A 16238-nucleotide genomic window follows, 5' to 3' on the forward strand; every position below is an offset into this window, starting at 1 on the left:
TATATTTATTTGGCCTCCAAGACTATGTATTGCCAGCTCTAGAGGATCTGATATAAACCAAGCATACTGTTCTACATTCAGACACTGCATGAGGCTTTTATTATCAGTTTTAAAAATGACCTTGTTTGACACACAAATGAAAAGTGATGTTTTGTTTTTGTTCCTATTGCAATATATTCATTGTTGCCCTTAAAAGAACAAATTACATATCACTGTTAGATACATCTCAAACTCGTAGCTCAAATATCCCTTATATATTATTATTACATAACATTGCCTTTACTTAATCAAAAAAACATTCTCTTATCTGTTCTCCTTGTTATGGAACAAAAGGGGGTCCCCTTGAAAAAGTCTTTGTGAAGACGAAACCCATTGGGCATTGTGCGATTGAACGGCCTGCAAAGTTTGAAGTGGGACTTTTACATCTGATCGTGACTGCATACTTTTATCCCATAACAAGGAGGACAGATAAGCGAATGTTTTTATATTTAATGTACGAACATAATATTGCACAATCACTATATTTGGAGAAAACATGCCAATATTTGAACTCATATACAACAAACATAAAAATCATAGACCTAATTCCAACCTCACCAAATGACAGAATAAAGCACTTAAAAAAGGACTTAGACATAGTCATCTTGGGTTGTTTAGGAGTAATGTAGTTGTAGTTGCTGGTGGTGTCCAAGAATAAATTCCCAACTCAGCCAAAAATTCTTAACCTTCAGCTAAATCTTAATTTTCAAATTTACCTCCATTTCACCCTTATGTTCTGTTAGAGTGATTATGACTCTGCATCCCATTGAACTGATCTCTGCTCCCATCATTCAGTCCTATGTCATTGGCTAACTCTTCTTATGCACTTAGATCTTTCATTCATTTGCACTTACTACTTGCAAACATCTTTCCAGTTGGCACCCTCATCCAACATTCCCTCCTACTCCTACACTGAATTCTTTAACATAATTCCATAACATTCCCAACACATCCCTGAAACATATACACTAACACACCAAGACAATTTATAGCCTATATCCCATTTTATCTAACTTAACTTATTACATTTACATACAACACAGAGGTTGCGCATGCAACAACACCTTAAATGACGTTACAGACTGCACCGTTTACTCGTGTAGCCCACTACAACCCAGAATGACGTACTTGGTCACATGACAGCCAATGGGAGGGACAAAACACTAGTGCCAGCCTCCTGAGCTTTTAAAAACCCTATCAAACTCCAACAAACACCTTTCTGTCTTCTTGCTGGCTATACTAGCTGAGGGACTACCATGATTGTAACGCACATCACAATTCACAAAAGCTAAGCACATGATTCCCGCAACTAGACTGCTGCTGAACCTGACTTTCATTCTCATTCACATATGATGTCATCGGTATGACAAAAATTGACAGCTAAAAAATGGTTGAAAAAACTAGGGATTCCATGAAAGAAAGGTGGCAAGTGTCCCTCCATACACAGTGGAATCCTCAGTCGGAGAGGACTCCCACATGCTCATGGTTCCAAATGTCTGGCACTGAAAGGGTTAAGATAACAGAGTAACCACTTTACCCACTAGCTATGAAAATATGTTATTATTTTTAACAGTTATTCATATAGCACCTACACAGAGCTTTACAGTGAATATTTAGTTAGCTATGACTTATATCCCCAGTGGAAGTTACAAATTATGGGCCTGATTCATTAAGGATCTTAAATGAAGAGGATCCTTATTTCAGTCTTCTGGACAAAACCATGTTACAATGCAAGGGGTGCAAATGAGTGTTCTGTTTTGCACATAAGTTAAATACTGACTGTTTTTTCATGTAACACACACATATCAACTTTAAATTTCAGTGTACAAATAAGCTATCAAGTATTTGTGTGCTACATGAAAAAACAGTCAGTATTTAATAGGGGTGTGCACCGGCCACTTTTAGTGTTTTGGGTTCTGATTAGCTTGAGGTTTTGGGTTCTGATTTGGTTTGCCAAAACACCTGACAAAAGGTTTTGGTTCTGATTTAGGGTTTTGGGTTCTGATTTATTTTTAAAAAAGCATAAAAAGTGCTAAAATCCAGTTTTTGGTTTTTTTTTCACTCCTACGCTATTATTAACCTCAATAACATTCAATAACAATCAGTTCCACTAATTTCCAGTCTATTCAGAACACCTCACACCTCACAATATTGTTTTTAGTCCAAAACGTTGCACCGAGGTAGCTGGATGTCTAAGCTAAGCGACACAAGTGGGCGGCACAAACACGTGGCCCATCGTAGGTGGCTGTGTAGGCTTGAATGGCCCTTTTCTGCTCCTCCATCCTCTGCAGCATATAGAGGGTGGAGTTCTAGCGCGTCACTACCTCTTGTTTTCGTTGATGACAGGGCATTTTCATTATTTTTTTATTTGGCAGCACAGTGAACGTAATTACTTTAATATTTGATACGAAGCTTTCTGGACTGCGTAGTGGAGTGGCCCCGGTACCCAATTTGGTACCGGGGCCACAATATCTCCTCCAACTGGTCTGAATTCCACTGCTCAGATGGCTGCTCCCACATCCTCTGCAGCATATAGAGGGTGGAGTTCTAGCGCGTCACTACCTCTTGTTTTCGTTGATGACAGGGCATTTTCATTATTTTTTTATTTGGCAGCAACAGTGAACGTAGTTTAATATCTGATACGCAGCTATCTGGACTGCGTAGTGGAGTGGCCCCGGTACCCAATTTGGTACCGGGGCCACAATACCTCCTCCAACTGGTTTCAATTCCACTGCACAGATGGCGGACACCGGATGCACGTCTAACACCAACATAGCTGTTACAGCCGCAGTTATCCGCTTTGCAATAGGGTGACTACTGTTGTACTTAGTGCTCTTGGCAAACCACTGTTGGACGGTCAACTGTTTGGTGAAAGACGTAGCGTTCTTACGACTTCCCCTCTGGGAAGATGACCGACTACCAGCAGCAATAGCAGCAGTGGCAGTAGTAGGCGTACCGCTGCAGTATTCCTCGGATGAATCCCGGATTGAAAAGGACTCAGTCTGGCTGGTGACATGGCCTGCAGGACTAAATCTGATGGAGATCGTGGAGGAAGTTGACGAGGAGGGTGTTGGTGGTGTGTGTCCAACAGGACCAAGGGATTTAGGTGTCCCTGGACTGATGACGGTCCTAGCCCCAGTTCCTGAACTAATCACTGAACTATGAAGGTTATTCAGGTGACGTATAAGGGAGGATGTCCCTAGGTGGCCAAGATCCTTACCCCTGCTTATTTGAGCTTTACATAAGCTACATATGGCCATACATTTGTGGTCCGGATTGGGATAAAAATAACTCCAGACCGAAGAGGTGCATTTTTTGGTCTTCTGACCAGGCATGACGATGGGCTTTTTCATCCCATGGACATCAACTGTTTCCCCCCCTGGTGCCTCATTTAAAATAACCACATCAGCATCCTCCTCGTCAAGTTCCTCCTCAGCGCCAGCTACATCAATAGCCCCCTACCGGTGTACAACATTGACACCTTGATTATCCAAATCTGGATCAACACTGTGGGTGATCCTTCCAGCATATGCAGAGGGTGTGCTGCAAATGGTGGATGGAGTCACCTCTTCCCGTACAGTGATGGGAAGGTCAGGCTTCGCAACCACCAACACCCTTGGACTCGCCTTGGGGATTTGTGATGTCATCTGTTTAGAAGGCAGAGTTGTTTGCTGTGTTGTTGTTGTTGCTGACAGCATAACTCTCTTAAATTTTTTGGAGGGGGGGGATTAGGAGGGCTTAGATCCTTGGGTGAAGCTGAACCACTAGTCCTGAACACGGGCCAGGGCCTAAGCCGTTCCTTGCCACTCCGTGTTGTAAATGGCATATTGATAAGTTTTCATTTCTCCTCAGATGTTTTTAATTTCCTTTTTTTGTTAATTTTGTGAACTTTGGGTTTTTGGATTTTACATGCCCTCTACTATCACATTGGGCATCCGCCTTGGCAGACGACATTGATGCCATTTCATCGTCTATGTTATGACTAGTGGCAGCAGGTTCAGCATTAGAAGGAAGTGGGTCTTGATCTTTCCCTACTTTATCCTCCAAATTTTGGTACTCCATTATATGCAGCACACGTTGTATTACAGTAATATTTTTTTAAATACTGCTGGAACAGTGAACAATTTTTTATAGATTGCAGTATTAATGTTTCTGGACTGCAAGAAAGAACAGTGAACAATTTTTAATAGATTGCAGTATATTAATGTTTCTGTACTGCATGAAAGAACAGTGAACTATTTTTAATAGATTGCAGTATTAATGTTTCTGTACTGCAAGAAAGAACAGTGAACTATTTTTAATAGATTGCAGTATTAATGTTTCTGGACTGCAAGAATTTTTTTTATACTTTTTTGAATTTTTTTTTATATTTTTTTTAAATGATTTTTGTATAATTTTTTTTTTTTTATTTTTTTTATTTTTTTGAAGATTTTTTAATACTTTTAAAACAACTATGCACTTAGCAGAACAAAGCACAGGACAAAGCACCACTGTACTCAGCAGCACAGAGCACAGGACAAAAGCACCACTGGACTCAACAAGGACAGAGCACTGGACTGATGTACCACTGGACTCAGCAAGGACAGAGCACTGGACTGATGCACCACTGGACTTAGCAAGGACAGAGCACTGGACTGATGCACCACTGGACTTAGCAAGGACAGAGCACTAGACACAAGTAAAAAGCACCACTACACTATACACCCCCACTCTTCCCTGATGTCAGGCGAAATGAAGATGGCGGCCGCAAGGTGAGTATTTATGACATCCGAGTCTCGCTAGATCCGACGCGAGACTTGGATGTCATAGCCTCGGTTTGCCTTCGTTTGGCGCCCGGAAGTTCCCGAACAGTGCTCGGATCCCGTCGGATCCGCACTGTTCGGGTGGGCTCGGATTAGCGGAATCCAAGCCCGCTCATCCTTAGTATTTAACTTATGTGCAAAACAGAACACTCATTTTCACCCCTTGCATTGTAACATTGTTTTGTCCAGGAGACTGAAATAAGATCCTTAATGAATCAGGCCCTATATTCCTAACCACCCAGATACACATAGACACATGCACACACACTAGGGATTAATTTCGTCAGAAGCCTATTATCCTATTAGTATGTCTTTGCAGTGATATATTTTAATGTAATCAGGCAGTCTTTACTATATAGGAACCTGGGAAAATAATCTCTTTAAGGTTTTGTACAAATGTATGGCAAATATCTAGTAACTAGAGATAACATGGAAACAATGGAACATACTTAGATGGGTCTAAATGTTTCACAAGTAAAGATCTTCCCTCCTCTGTCGTGGAAAACACATTTAGAAGATCCAGTGTTTTGCTCTGTACATCAGAGACCTTGGAGGACAGCAGTGCAAAGACCTGTCTGTTCACATTAGGATGGCTGATCAACAGGCGCTGGTTCTCTTCTATAGGGAACAAAAATAGACATTAGGAGACTCATTCATTTAAAGAAAGCTCTGATATGTCACTATCATAATTATTTCCTTATCTATTATTTATTCAATAAATTTGATAGAATAACCTAATACGTGACTTGTGGAAGTCTTCACATAATATCCCCCATTGTTTTAAATATATAAATTAATCAATAAAAAAATTATTGTTATATGAGAACTCAGAAATATCCTTGGTGGTAATGGGTAAGGAAAACAACATTTTTATAATGACTGACCCTTAATTAAAAATTAGGCCTCAATCAAGAAAAAAGTATAAATTACCATTTCCAGTGCAGACTGTTTGCCATAACGACAGGACAGATAGACAGAGATCTGCATCTATCGGATCTGCTCGTGTAGAGACCAAGCTTCTGAAGGAGACACACCATTAGTAAAACTAATCGATCAATAAATGTAAAAGAAGATTAATAAGATATTTATCAGTGACATTTTAGACAAAAACCATGCTTATCACCAACAATCAAGAGCTCATAATAAATTTACCAATTCTCCTTTACACATATTGGTCTGATTCAAGTCCGAACCCAGTTTGCACGTAAGTTGCGTTTTAAAAAAAAAAAGCATGGAACTTGAGCATTGTTCCATCTGTATTCAGTTCCATGAATATCTCAAGATATGTTTCGATTTGAATCTGGGTGGACGCATGCTCTACCGAAACAGTATTTGCCATGTAGACACACACAACCAACTGCAGTATACGCACACGCGTGGGACCAATAAAAGGTCACATCAGAATGCATAAAAATTGTAATATAAAGTATAAGAACAACTGTTAACAGTATAATAATATATAAAATGTGTACTGTACATACAATTTATAGTCTATATTACTTGCATACATATTACCTGAGCTAGCCAGGGGAGGGCTGGAAAATTTCAGCCCGTGGGGCAAGACTCGACTCAGCAGCCTATTTTAAAGAAAAAAAATGCAGGTGGCCCAGTGACCCAGCCCAAGTTAGCCCATTATGGGCCGGCCCGGGGAGCAGATGCCCCCCTGCCCCCCAGCCCAGCATGTCCCTGGAGCTAGCTAGTGACACGCATATGAGTACTGTTTAAATCAAATCTTATGGCATGCCAGTCACTGTCAGTCAGCAGTTACAACTGACCTATAGTGGGTGCAAATGACACACCTGAGAGCACGCATACTAATGAGAAATCCAGGACATGAATCAGATGCATCTATATTGGAACTCCCTTACTGTATATTGTCTACATTAGTCCGGCCCTCCCTCCCTTGTTCTGACTCTGAAGTCATAGGCAGTCGTAAGTGTTATTTGTGCTCGGACATGAATTGCATGCAATTACATTCATTGGTGTAAAGTCCATTTCTGGGCATGAGCAGAGCTATTTCAAGCAAGATACGCTACATAAATGCACGTGCATCCAGACATGAATCAGGCCGACTGTGTGTTCTAGTTATTAATAAGGTCATTTTATTTTCTTAGAGAGAAATTGCTACAGACTAGAAAGCTCATGGGTTACCATTTGTTGTGAGGATGAGGCCTTCAGGCAGGCATCTTTCCCCATACAAATGCAGTTTAGGGAACTGGGAACACCACAGTTCTGCTCCAGAGATTATTCATTGAAAATGTACCTGTCTATTACCGTGTTGTCGCCAATGACACGGAATCCATTATTTGTTCTGAATAATGTTTGTGTTGTACCTAATATAAACAGAAATAATGTTATTTTAAAAATATATATTAACCTGAAACATTTGATAATTTATAGGTTGTATGAGCTGCATTTTCCAGCGCATTTATTGCAATGTATCCAATGTTTGAATAAATACATAGAAAAAAGTAAATTATGTAGTTTCTACATTTCCCTTTCCAAAGTCTAATCAATGTAAGTAACAGGGGTAAGGTTAGACTTTGATGAGGTTAGAGCAGGGCCGTTGCAAGCGTTGGAAGCCCACTTGGAAGCACACCCCCACCCCCCTTGGAAGCACCACTTATATTCCCACTGCTTCTTACCTTGGCAAGTGGGGGGGTGAGGACGGCTTCCTTAGATGCTAAAAGTGGAAGTGTGCCATATGGCTGTTACATCATAGCCAAGCTCAATACCCTAACATGGAGGAGCAGCGGCCAGCAACTTCACATGTAAGAAGACACTGGTCGTCTTCTCCTTCATGTCAGCGGCCGTAGCTCTGTGTGGAGGCTCATCTAGGGCATGAATATCACTGGATGAGTAACATAATGTCACTCATCTGGTGTTTTAAGTGCCCTTAACCATTGGTTTCTTAGGAAGCCGTCTAGGTTCGCCTAATGCTAGCGCTGGCCCTGGGTTACGGACAACGGGGTCAAGAACAGAAAGCAATCTGGTCCAGGGGTGCACCTGAAATAAAACGTCCTGTTACTGGCAGATTTGAAAAGTGGAGATGCTGCCTATAGCAACCAATCAGATTCTAGCTGTCATTTTGTAGAATGTGCAAACTAAATGATAACTAGAATCTGATTGGCTGCTATAGGCAACATCTCCACTTTCAAATCCACTGGAAACTCGCAGCTTGGTACATTTACCCCCTAGTATTTAAAAAATAAAACACAATATAGTAGACACTCACAATCTTTTACAGCTTTGGCTAGGAGTTGCATGCCTCCAGAGTAATAGAGGGGAAGTTGATCTACTTTAGAGAGTTTCTGGAGCAGCTGTGTGACAGATACTGCATTTTCTGTCCCCGTCTGTAGATCCTGTAAGGCCTTCTCTTCCTGCAAATCTTTCCTCTCCTGAGAGTCCACTTGATTCAAGTAACCTGTGTGGAGTGGAGAGTAATGATTCCATTAATCATTATGAGCTCCTTGCAAAATATATGAGAAAAGATTATGTTTTGGTATACTTAGCTTTTAGTTTAATTCTTTATATTTATGAGGGAAAGGGGATGGGGAATAAATGTGATAGGACCACTTTTGAGTTTATTGCGGTGGTGTAATGTTTGGACTCAGTAACTGAGATGAAGGAAGGAGTAATGAAGCACAGGAGTAGTGTGTATTGTTCAAACACAGTGAGGGCTCACAAAAAACATAACCTATTAAAAATCGCATTAAGATACTATTTTGTACTGTTTTACATTTACATTATTGCATTTTTTACCAGTTTGCTTTATTACGTGTTACGCAACATTCCAAGTGGGTGTGGTGTATGTACATACTTCTTGCTGTTTCTTAAATTAAACTGCAGTACAAAAAGGGAAAATTAAAACCTATATAGATTAGTGACAAACCTATAAACAACATTTACAGCAGGTTGTACCAGTAAGTGATCTACTATGAGTCTCTTGATACAATAAATTTACAAATATAATTTCTGTAAATGCCAGGTCACTAGTCCTAGACTTGTATGTATAGCCCTATCTATATGTAGCTGTATATAAATATTTGTCACAAGCAAAGTTTTTTTTTCTCTTTAGATCACAGTGAATCTAGAAATAGAATAGTCCTTCATTTACGTTGACATTATGTTTTCAAAGAGGAGCCTGGGAGATTTCCATTCTTAGCACAAACACATATGTAACCCCCAGGCAGTGGCATCCTGTCCACCATCCAGTATAAGCCAATACCAGCTTGGTCATTTGATAACTCAAGGAGGAAGATTTAAGGTCAGTGTGACAGCAATGAAAACTAAAGATTGGTTGTTGGAATGTATTCCTCAGTTTAGGTATGTGTGTACAGTAACTGCTTAACTGCCAATGGTGTGATCTATATGATTCTGTCATTTTAATGTAGAAATTCTTAACAGCATTCATTCAGGATGCAAATTAGGTTTGTGAATTATCTTTGGGGCACATTGTTTAGTTTTTCCTGCTAGTATTGCTGTATATTGCACGCATACTGTTTTTATTTAAGCTCTGCTGTAATGGTAATCCTATTCTTAGCTACATATGTAGTGCTGCACGCTTGGAGACAATGTATTACAGAACCTGGGTGCAACAGTTAAACTCAAGATCTGACCTTGACATAGATATCCTCTCCTTTTATTTATTTAAAAGTGCGTTCTCCTTACGCAACTGTTACTGTATATAAAATAATGCCTCTACCCCAAGGACAGATTAATGGACCAAGACATTTAAGAAATATGATTCCATTTTAAGTTTCAATGGTTAGAATACACTGAAGACTTTTAAGAAAGAAATTAGACATTACTGTATTAATATAACCTCAGAGGGCGAGCACTAATGGATGCACATAAATTGTTCAAGAGCAATTGTCACTAAATTCCCTCTGTGCTAGGGTCATTCAATATTAATGTGGGAGAACAGTTTATAAAATATATGTGCTTAATTTGTGAGCTAGTTCTAGTTCCGGATTCTTTTTATGCATATACTTAAAAGACAAGTAGTACGTTTGTTCATTAAGGCATGGCTAGGAGTGTTTTCATGATTATATCATATACGAATATATATATATATATTATATATATATATATAAATATAAAAAAGAGAGAGAGAGAGAGAGAGAGAGAGAGGCAAAAAAGGCAGTTTGACAGAGACTTTTAAGCATACTTGCCAACTTTTCCTTGTTGGCTTCAGGGAGATCCCAGGGGAGGTGGGCCTGTGAGGGCGGGGCTTGATGAATAGCATCATTTTGGCCCTGCCCCTAAACGATTGTCACAATTTTGGCCAATTACAGCAGGGGGCAAGGCTAAAATGACACAATATTTGCGTCATTAAGCCCAGCCCCCACCCTTGTCACCTATCTATTGCGGGGGCGAGAACAGGGAGGTTGCTCTGCTCTCCCGGGAGCTTGGGAGGTCTCTCAGATGTGCGGAACTCTCCCGGACATTTCGGGAGAGTAGTCATCTCTGCGTTGAAGAGAAGCAGCTAATGAATCTCTAGAGACTGAAGTGTCTTTTACATTACTGTCTCCATTACTGAAGTCATGTTGTCTTACCTGTCAGTCTTTGATTAAATCTTGGTCTCCATGAAAATGGTCACCTCCATAGCCATCAATACATGGACATAGGACACAATTTCTGAACGTTGTCATCATGCCACAGATGGCGAAGCCAACCACGTCTTGTACTAGCTCAGCTTCAGGGAGAATGCCAGACTCTTCAGGGAGTGAGGGAGATCACCCCTATTTCAGGGAGTCTACCTGACATTCAGGAAGAGTTGGCAAGTATGCTTTCAAGGGAGAGACTAATACTTTCTCAAGCTCATGTTGCAGACAAGGTAAATTCTCCACACTTCTCTACACACAGAACAAAGGTTCTCAGGTGGAGAACATGGGTGTGATTGATATCTGGCTTAAATAGTTAGTGCTGGGGAGGATGCATATATAGCTGGGTTTATGTTGTGGGCGGTACAACCGACGCCAGGCAGTGGCCGGTAACTAGTGAGGGGACCAAGTGTCTATCTAGAAACAGGGTGTTCGGAAATTGTAAACACTTTTGTTTGTTAGCTTGCTGGAACTACAAGACTTGCTGACTGTACCATACGGACATCCCTGAATAAAGTGCAGCAAAGTTGTTCAGCAAACCTATGAGAGCATTATCTGCTTGGCGTGCCTGTCACAATGTATATGTACACATATACATATTAATATAATAAAAAGGAAATTGAGCGATTACTGGATTTTGTGGACCACAGAGTGTTAAAGATAATGAAACATTATAGGCCAAACACACCAGTACCTACCAACAGAAATGATTTTCACAGAATAATCACATTTTCCAGAGGTCAAAAGGCATGTGGCCTACCATACAAAGTAGCGTCTTCATTTATATATTTTCTATTCTCCATCTTCAATAATTATCTACTCCTTGGCAACTGAAAATTTTATTAATCTAGTTTTATGTGATAAATAATACATAACATTGTATTTGACATTATTTAACAAAAAATAAGCCAAAATAAAGAATTAATTTGTGAAAAAATAAGTATATCCGTGCTGCTTCCAAATCATTAAAGAAACTAACTGTAGCCAGGCGATGATAATTAAGTGCACATCATTACTTGAGCAGCAGGAAGTGCTCGCACTTCTGTATAAAAGCAGAACCATTGGCAGTCCTGTCTGAAGCATTCAAATGTGTGTTAGCACCATTCCAAAAATAAAAGGCATCTGCAATTATCTCAGAGAAGCAATTGTTGCTGCTCAACAGTATAGAAAGTGTTCTAGGTGATTTCCAGGTCATTTGATGTTTTTCTTTCTACAGTGAGAGATTATTTACAAATGGGGAACACTTAAAAAAGTTGCCAATCTTTCCAGGAGTGAGTGTCCCAGCAAATGGATCAAAACATCAGATCATTACAGTCAGAGAAATTGCATAGAACCCAAAAACTACTACAGACCTCTGTCAACGCAATGAATGTTACAGTTCACAAATCGTTCCTCAGGGGAAAACTGAAAGTTCTGAATCATGGGGTGCACTTACTTCTACACAGGTTATTATTTGTTGAATAAATAAGTAAAATCTGCTATGTGTTATTTGTTACAGAAAACTGGAGTCAAATTTTAGGTAAGAACAAGATGACTGTTAATTATGTCCCTATATGTAAAACCAGACTTAAAAGGGTGTACTGTCTTTTGCACATAACTGTCTGTTTGAGACCAGAGTGTACAGTCATGGCCAGAAGTTTTGAGAATGACACAAGTATTGGTTTCCACAAGATTTCTGCTTCAGTGTTTTTAGTCCTGTTTGTCAGATGTTGCTATGGTTGAAGTAAAATAACAAGCATTTCATAAGTGTCAAAGACTTTTAATGTCAATTACATTAAGTTTATGCAAACAGTCCATATTTGCAGTGTTTATCCTTCATTTTGAAGACCTCTGCAATTCTCCCTGACATGCTGTTCATCAACTTCTGGGCCACATACTGACTGATGGCCTCCCATCCTTGCCTACCCAATGCTTGGAGTTTCTCAGAATTTGTGGATTGTTGTTTGTCTACCTGCTTCTTGAGGATTGACCACAAGTTCTCAATGGGGAGTATCCTGGCCATGGACCTAAAATTTCAATGTTTTGATCCCTGAACTGCTTATTTATCTCTTTTGCCTTATGGCAAGGTGCTTCATCATGCTGGAAAAGGCATTGTTCATCACCAAACTGAACTTGGATGGTTGGGAGAAGTTGCTCTTAGAGGATGCTTTAGTACTATTCTTTATTCATGGCTGTGTCCTAAGGCAAAATTGTGAGCGAACCCACTTCCTTGGCTGAGAAGCAACCTCACACATGAATGGTCTCAGGATACTTTACTGTTGGCATGACACAGGACTGATGGTAGTGCTCACCTTTCCTTTTCCGGACAAGCGTTTTTCCAGATGCCCCAAACAATCTGAAAGGGGACTCATCAGAGAAAATGACTTTACCCCAGTCCTCAGCAGTCCAATCCCTGTATCTTTTGCAGAATATCATTCTGTCCCTTATGTTTTTCCTGGAGAGAAGTGGCTTCTTTGCTGGCCTTCTTCCAAAAGTCTTCGCCTCACTGTGCGTGTAGATGCACTTACACCTGTCTGCTGCCATTCCTAAACAAGCTCTGCACTGGTGGGGCCCTGATCCCGCAGTTGTATCAACTTTAGGAGATATTCCTGGTGCTTGCTGGATGTTCTTGGGCACCCTGAAGCCTTCTTCACAACTATTGAACCTCTCTCCTTGAAGTTTTTGATGATCCAATAAATGGTTGATTTAGGTGCAATATTACTAGCAGCAATATCCTTGTCTGTGAAGCCCTTTTTGTGCAAAGCAATGATGACTGCACGTGCTTCCTTGCATGTAACCATGATTTCAAGCACCATTCTCCTTTTAGTGCTTCCAATCTGTTATTCTAACTCAATCAGCATGACAAAGTGATCTCCAGCCTTGTCCTCGTCAACACTGTCACCTGTGTTAACGAGAGAAACATTGACCTGATGTCAGCTGGTCCTTTTGTGGCAGGGCTGAAATGCACTGGAAATGCTGTTTTTGGGATAAAGTTTATAGCCATGGCAAAGAGGGACTTTGATATTAATTGCAATTCGTCTGATCACTCTTCATGATATTCTGGAGTATATGCAAATTGCCATCATAAAAACTGAGGCAGAGGACTAATTTTTGTATCATTCTCAAAACTTTTGGCCATGACTGTAGTGTAAATATGTATTGTATTTTGAGGAAACAAAACAACGAATCTGTAACCATGGTCAAAAGCGCAGGAGATATTAAACTACATTTTTTTTGGTATTAATAATTCTTCATACCATATTTTAATTAGTTTTAACGTCTAAATACTTTTGCACAAAGGAAGTAGGTATTAAGGTTTACATATCATGTAAGAAAAATTTAGTGATTGTAAAATATTATGCCTTACTCTCATCACTGTATCCTTTATAATAATTTTTGATTAAGCTATAATTTCCCTTTAATAACAGTAGGCAAATATGATATACCTTTAACCATTTTCTCTTTGTTGGAGTCTACATCTGTGATCTTCTTATAGCATTTTCTAGCCTATGGAAAACAAACAGATATGTTAAATATACACCCTATATCCAATCAATGATACTGCTTTTTAAAATGTTGTTTTGCTTTTGTACTACCATGAATTAATCTTTACCTTTACCTCTAAGCTTAGTGACATGATATAGTTGAAAAGTTAATTTAATAAGAAAGTCACACTAATGAAGTGCACTGTGAATTGATTATTTAGTACAACCCTGCACAGTGGAAATACTTTTTGTTTACAATTTTTTTATCATTGGCCTCGAATCCGATGGAGCTCTGCCGTGTTCTATCTATTGGATACAAAGGGGGGTATTCAATCAACCATGAAATGGCGCCAGAACCCCGCGAGACTTGCTCCTGCACGCACTTTCATTTAATACTGTAGAGGAAAAATAGATTCCAACCAGAATAACGCTGCGGACTACCATCAGGCACTTCACACTCACCCAGCGCCGGTGCTAGGGTCCTTGGCGCCCTAGGCACAGTTTGAAAATCGCCGCCCCCCCCCCCCCCTTTAAAAATCGCCGCCCCCCCCTTTAAAAATCACCGCCCCCCCCTTAAAAATCGCCGCCCCCCCCTTTAAAAATCGCCACTGCGCTTCCCTCCCCACCCCTCCCCATGTCTTTCTTTAACTTACCTGCATGAAGCTGCTCCTCTCTGCTCTGTCTTCTCCTCTCCACTCACAGACACTGTCGGGCCGTGATGATGACATCATCACGGCCTGTCACTGTCAGTGAGCGGAGGGGAGAAGACAGAGCAGAGAGGAGCAGCTTCATGCAGGTAAGATTCATAGGCCCTTCCCTCCTCTCCTCTTTTTTTTTTATTTCGAGGCGCTCTGCAGAGCCCGGCGCCCTAGGCAATTGCCTAACCTTGCCTAGTGGAAGCGCCGGGCCTGCACTCACCAGCTTAAATTCCTCTCATTAGAGAATTTGTGTCAAAACCTGTTGTAAAGGAAACAAACAGCTCTGCCTGATGATCACATTTTTGGCTGAAAAGCACATCAGTGGGCCAGAAAGGTAAAGTAAAGTACATAGCATACAAAAATTATTTTTGGGGGCTCTTTTAATGCATGCAACACCACAAAACGAATTATACTTAATAAAATGTTGACAACTAGACCATTGTGGGTACAATGCAATTGATGTGCTTAAAGGGAAAAAAATTACAGCACTGAAGATGGCTCAATTATTATGTAACATATACAAACACAGTGGGAAAATATAATATATATAAATTTATTAAAACATACATAAAAAAAAATATATACATAAAAACACACACAAAAGAATGCATATAGATATAATCAATGTCAAGGCATATACATTACAATTAAAGTGTAAAGTGACAATTAAAGTGTAGTTTAATAAATTCATATTATTAATTATATTTTGTTCTCGCTGTGTTGGTATATGTTTCAAGCTAATTGAGCTATCTTAAGCGCTGTCATTTTTGTCCCTTTATTTTTTACAGGACGGATTAATTGATGAGTTTAATTCATATACCAGATATATCCAGAAGTAAATGGGTTTTTTGTACATAGAACTTACCTCGTCATAATTTTTCAGTCCCAGATAAGCTTTGCCCATATGGAAATAGGCCTTCAAGCACTTCTCATCACACTTGAATAAAGTAAATAAAATCAAAGTTTTATTTGTCTTCACATATATAACCATAAAGTAAATCCAGTACGAATAGAATATAAATAGTGCCTTCAGGTTCTAGAAATGTAATTACCAGTCATTCTATAAGATAATATCAATCATTAATGTCGCTACTCACAATCTACTGGAAAAATCGTGAGAAAGGTGAGGGACACATGACATTTTAATGCCCAACATCTCAGCCGTCTAGTGCACAGAAGATGGGACAAGCAATCAGAGTGGACGCAGTGACCCGTAGGACGCAGACATTTTATATAGCAATGCATTCTCTACAAAATGTAATTATATTTACAATCTGATAGGGACAAAAGGTATAGTAAATATGAAGCTTCCCATAGACAATGGAAATTATTCACTGTCTAGATATATACAACTAATGACAACTAAAATGTTAAAACTAAGAATAAAATACGTTTGAATTAAAGCAACTCCCGACCAAGGCAATTCATTAACACTGTGTCACGACTCTGAAGGAATTTTTAGATCCCTTGCCTCTGTTTAGATAGGACTTGCCCAGAAGTGCGGAATCTAACAGATAGGAGGTATTCACCAGGGATCCCCGCAACGGAATATGGACTCCGCTGCTCCTATTCCGGCGGTCTCCCAGACAAGAACTGGCAGAGGGTAGTGGAGGCAACACACAATGAACA

The 16238-nt window shown here is 39.8% G+C and overlaps 1 protein-coding gene across 1 annotated transcript in view; it reads right to left on the reverse strand.

Annotated features, from left to right (window-relative positions):
* TTC12 (tetratricopeptide repeat domain 12) overlaps positions 1–16238 on the reverse strand; it is a 78705-nt gene that overhangs the window by 44141 nt on the left and 18326 nt on the right. Inside the window, exons 7-12 of the mRNA XM_075191320.1 lie at positions 15475–15546; positions 13873–13933; positions 8077–8265; positions 7105–7174; positions 5772–5860; positions 5291–5459 (exon numbers count right to left, since the gene is read on the reverse strand). Coding sequence (XP_075047421.1) covers positions 5291–5459; positions 5772–5860; positions 7105–7174; positions 8077–8265; positions 13873–13933; positions 15475–15546 — 650 coding nt within the window. The remainder of the gene's footprint in view (positions 1–5290; positions 5460–5771; positions 5861–7104; positions 7175–8076; positions 8266–13872; positions 13934–15474; positions 15547–16238) is intronic.

This window comes from Mixophyes fleayi, chromosome 11 (genome assembly GCF_038048845.1).
Source record: "Mixophyes fleayi isolate aMixFle1 chromosome 11, aMixFle1.hap1, whole genome shotgun sequence".
Lineage (NCBI taxonomy): Eukaryota > Metazoa > Chordata > Amphibia > Anura > Limnodynastidae > Mixophyes > Mixophyes fleayi.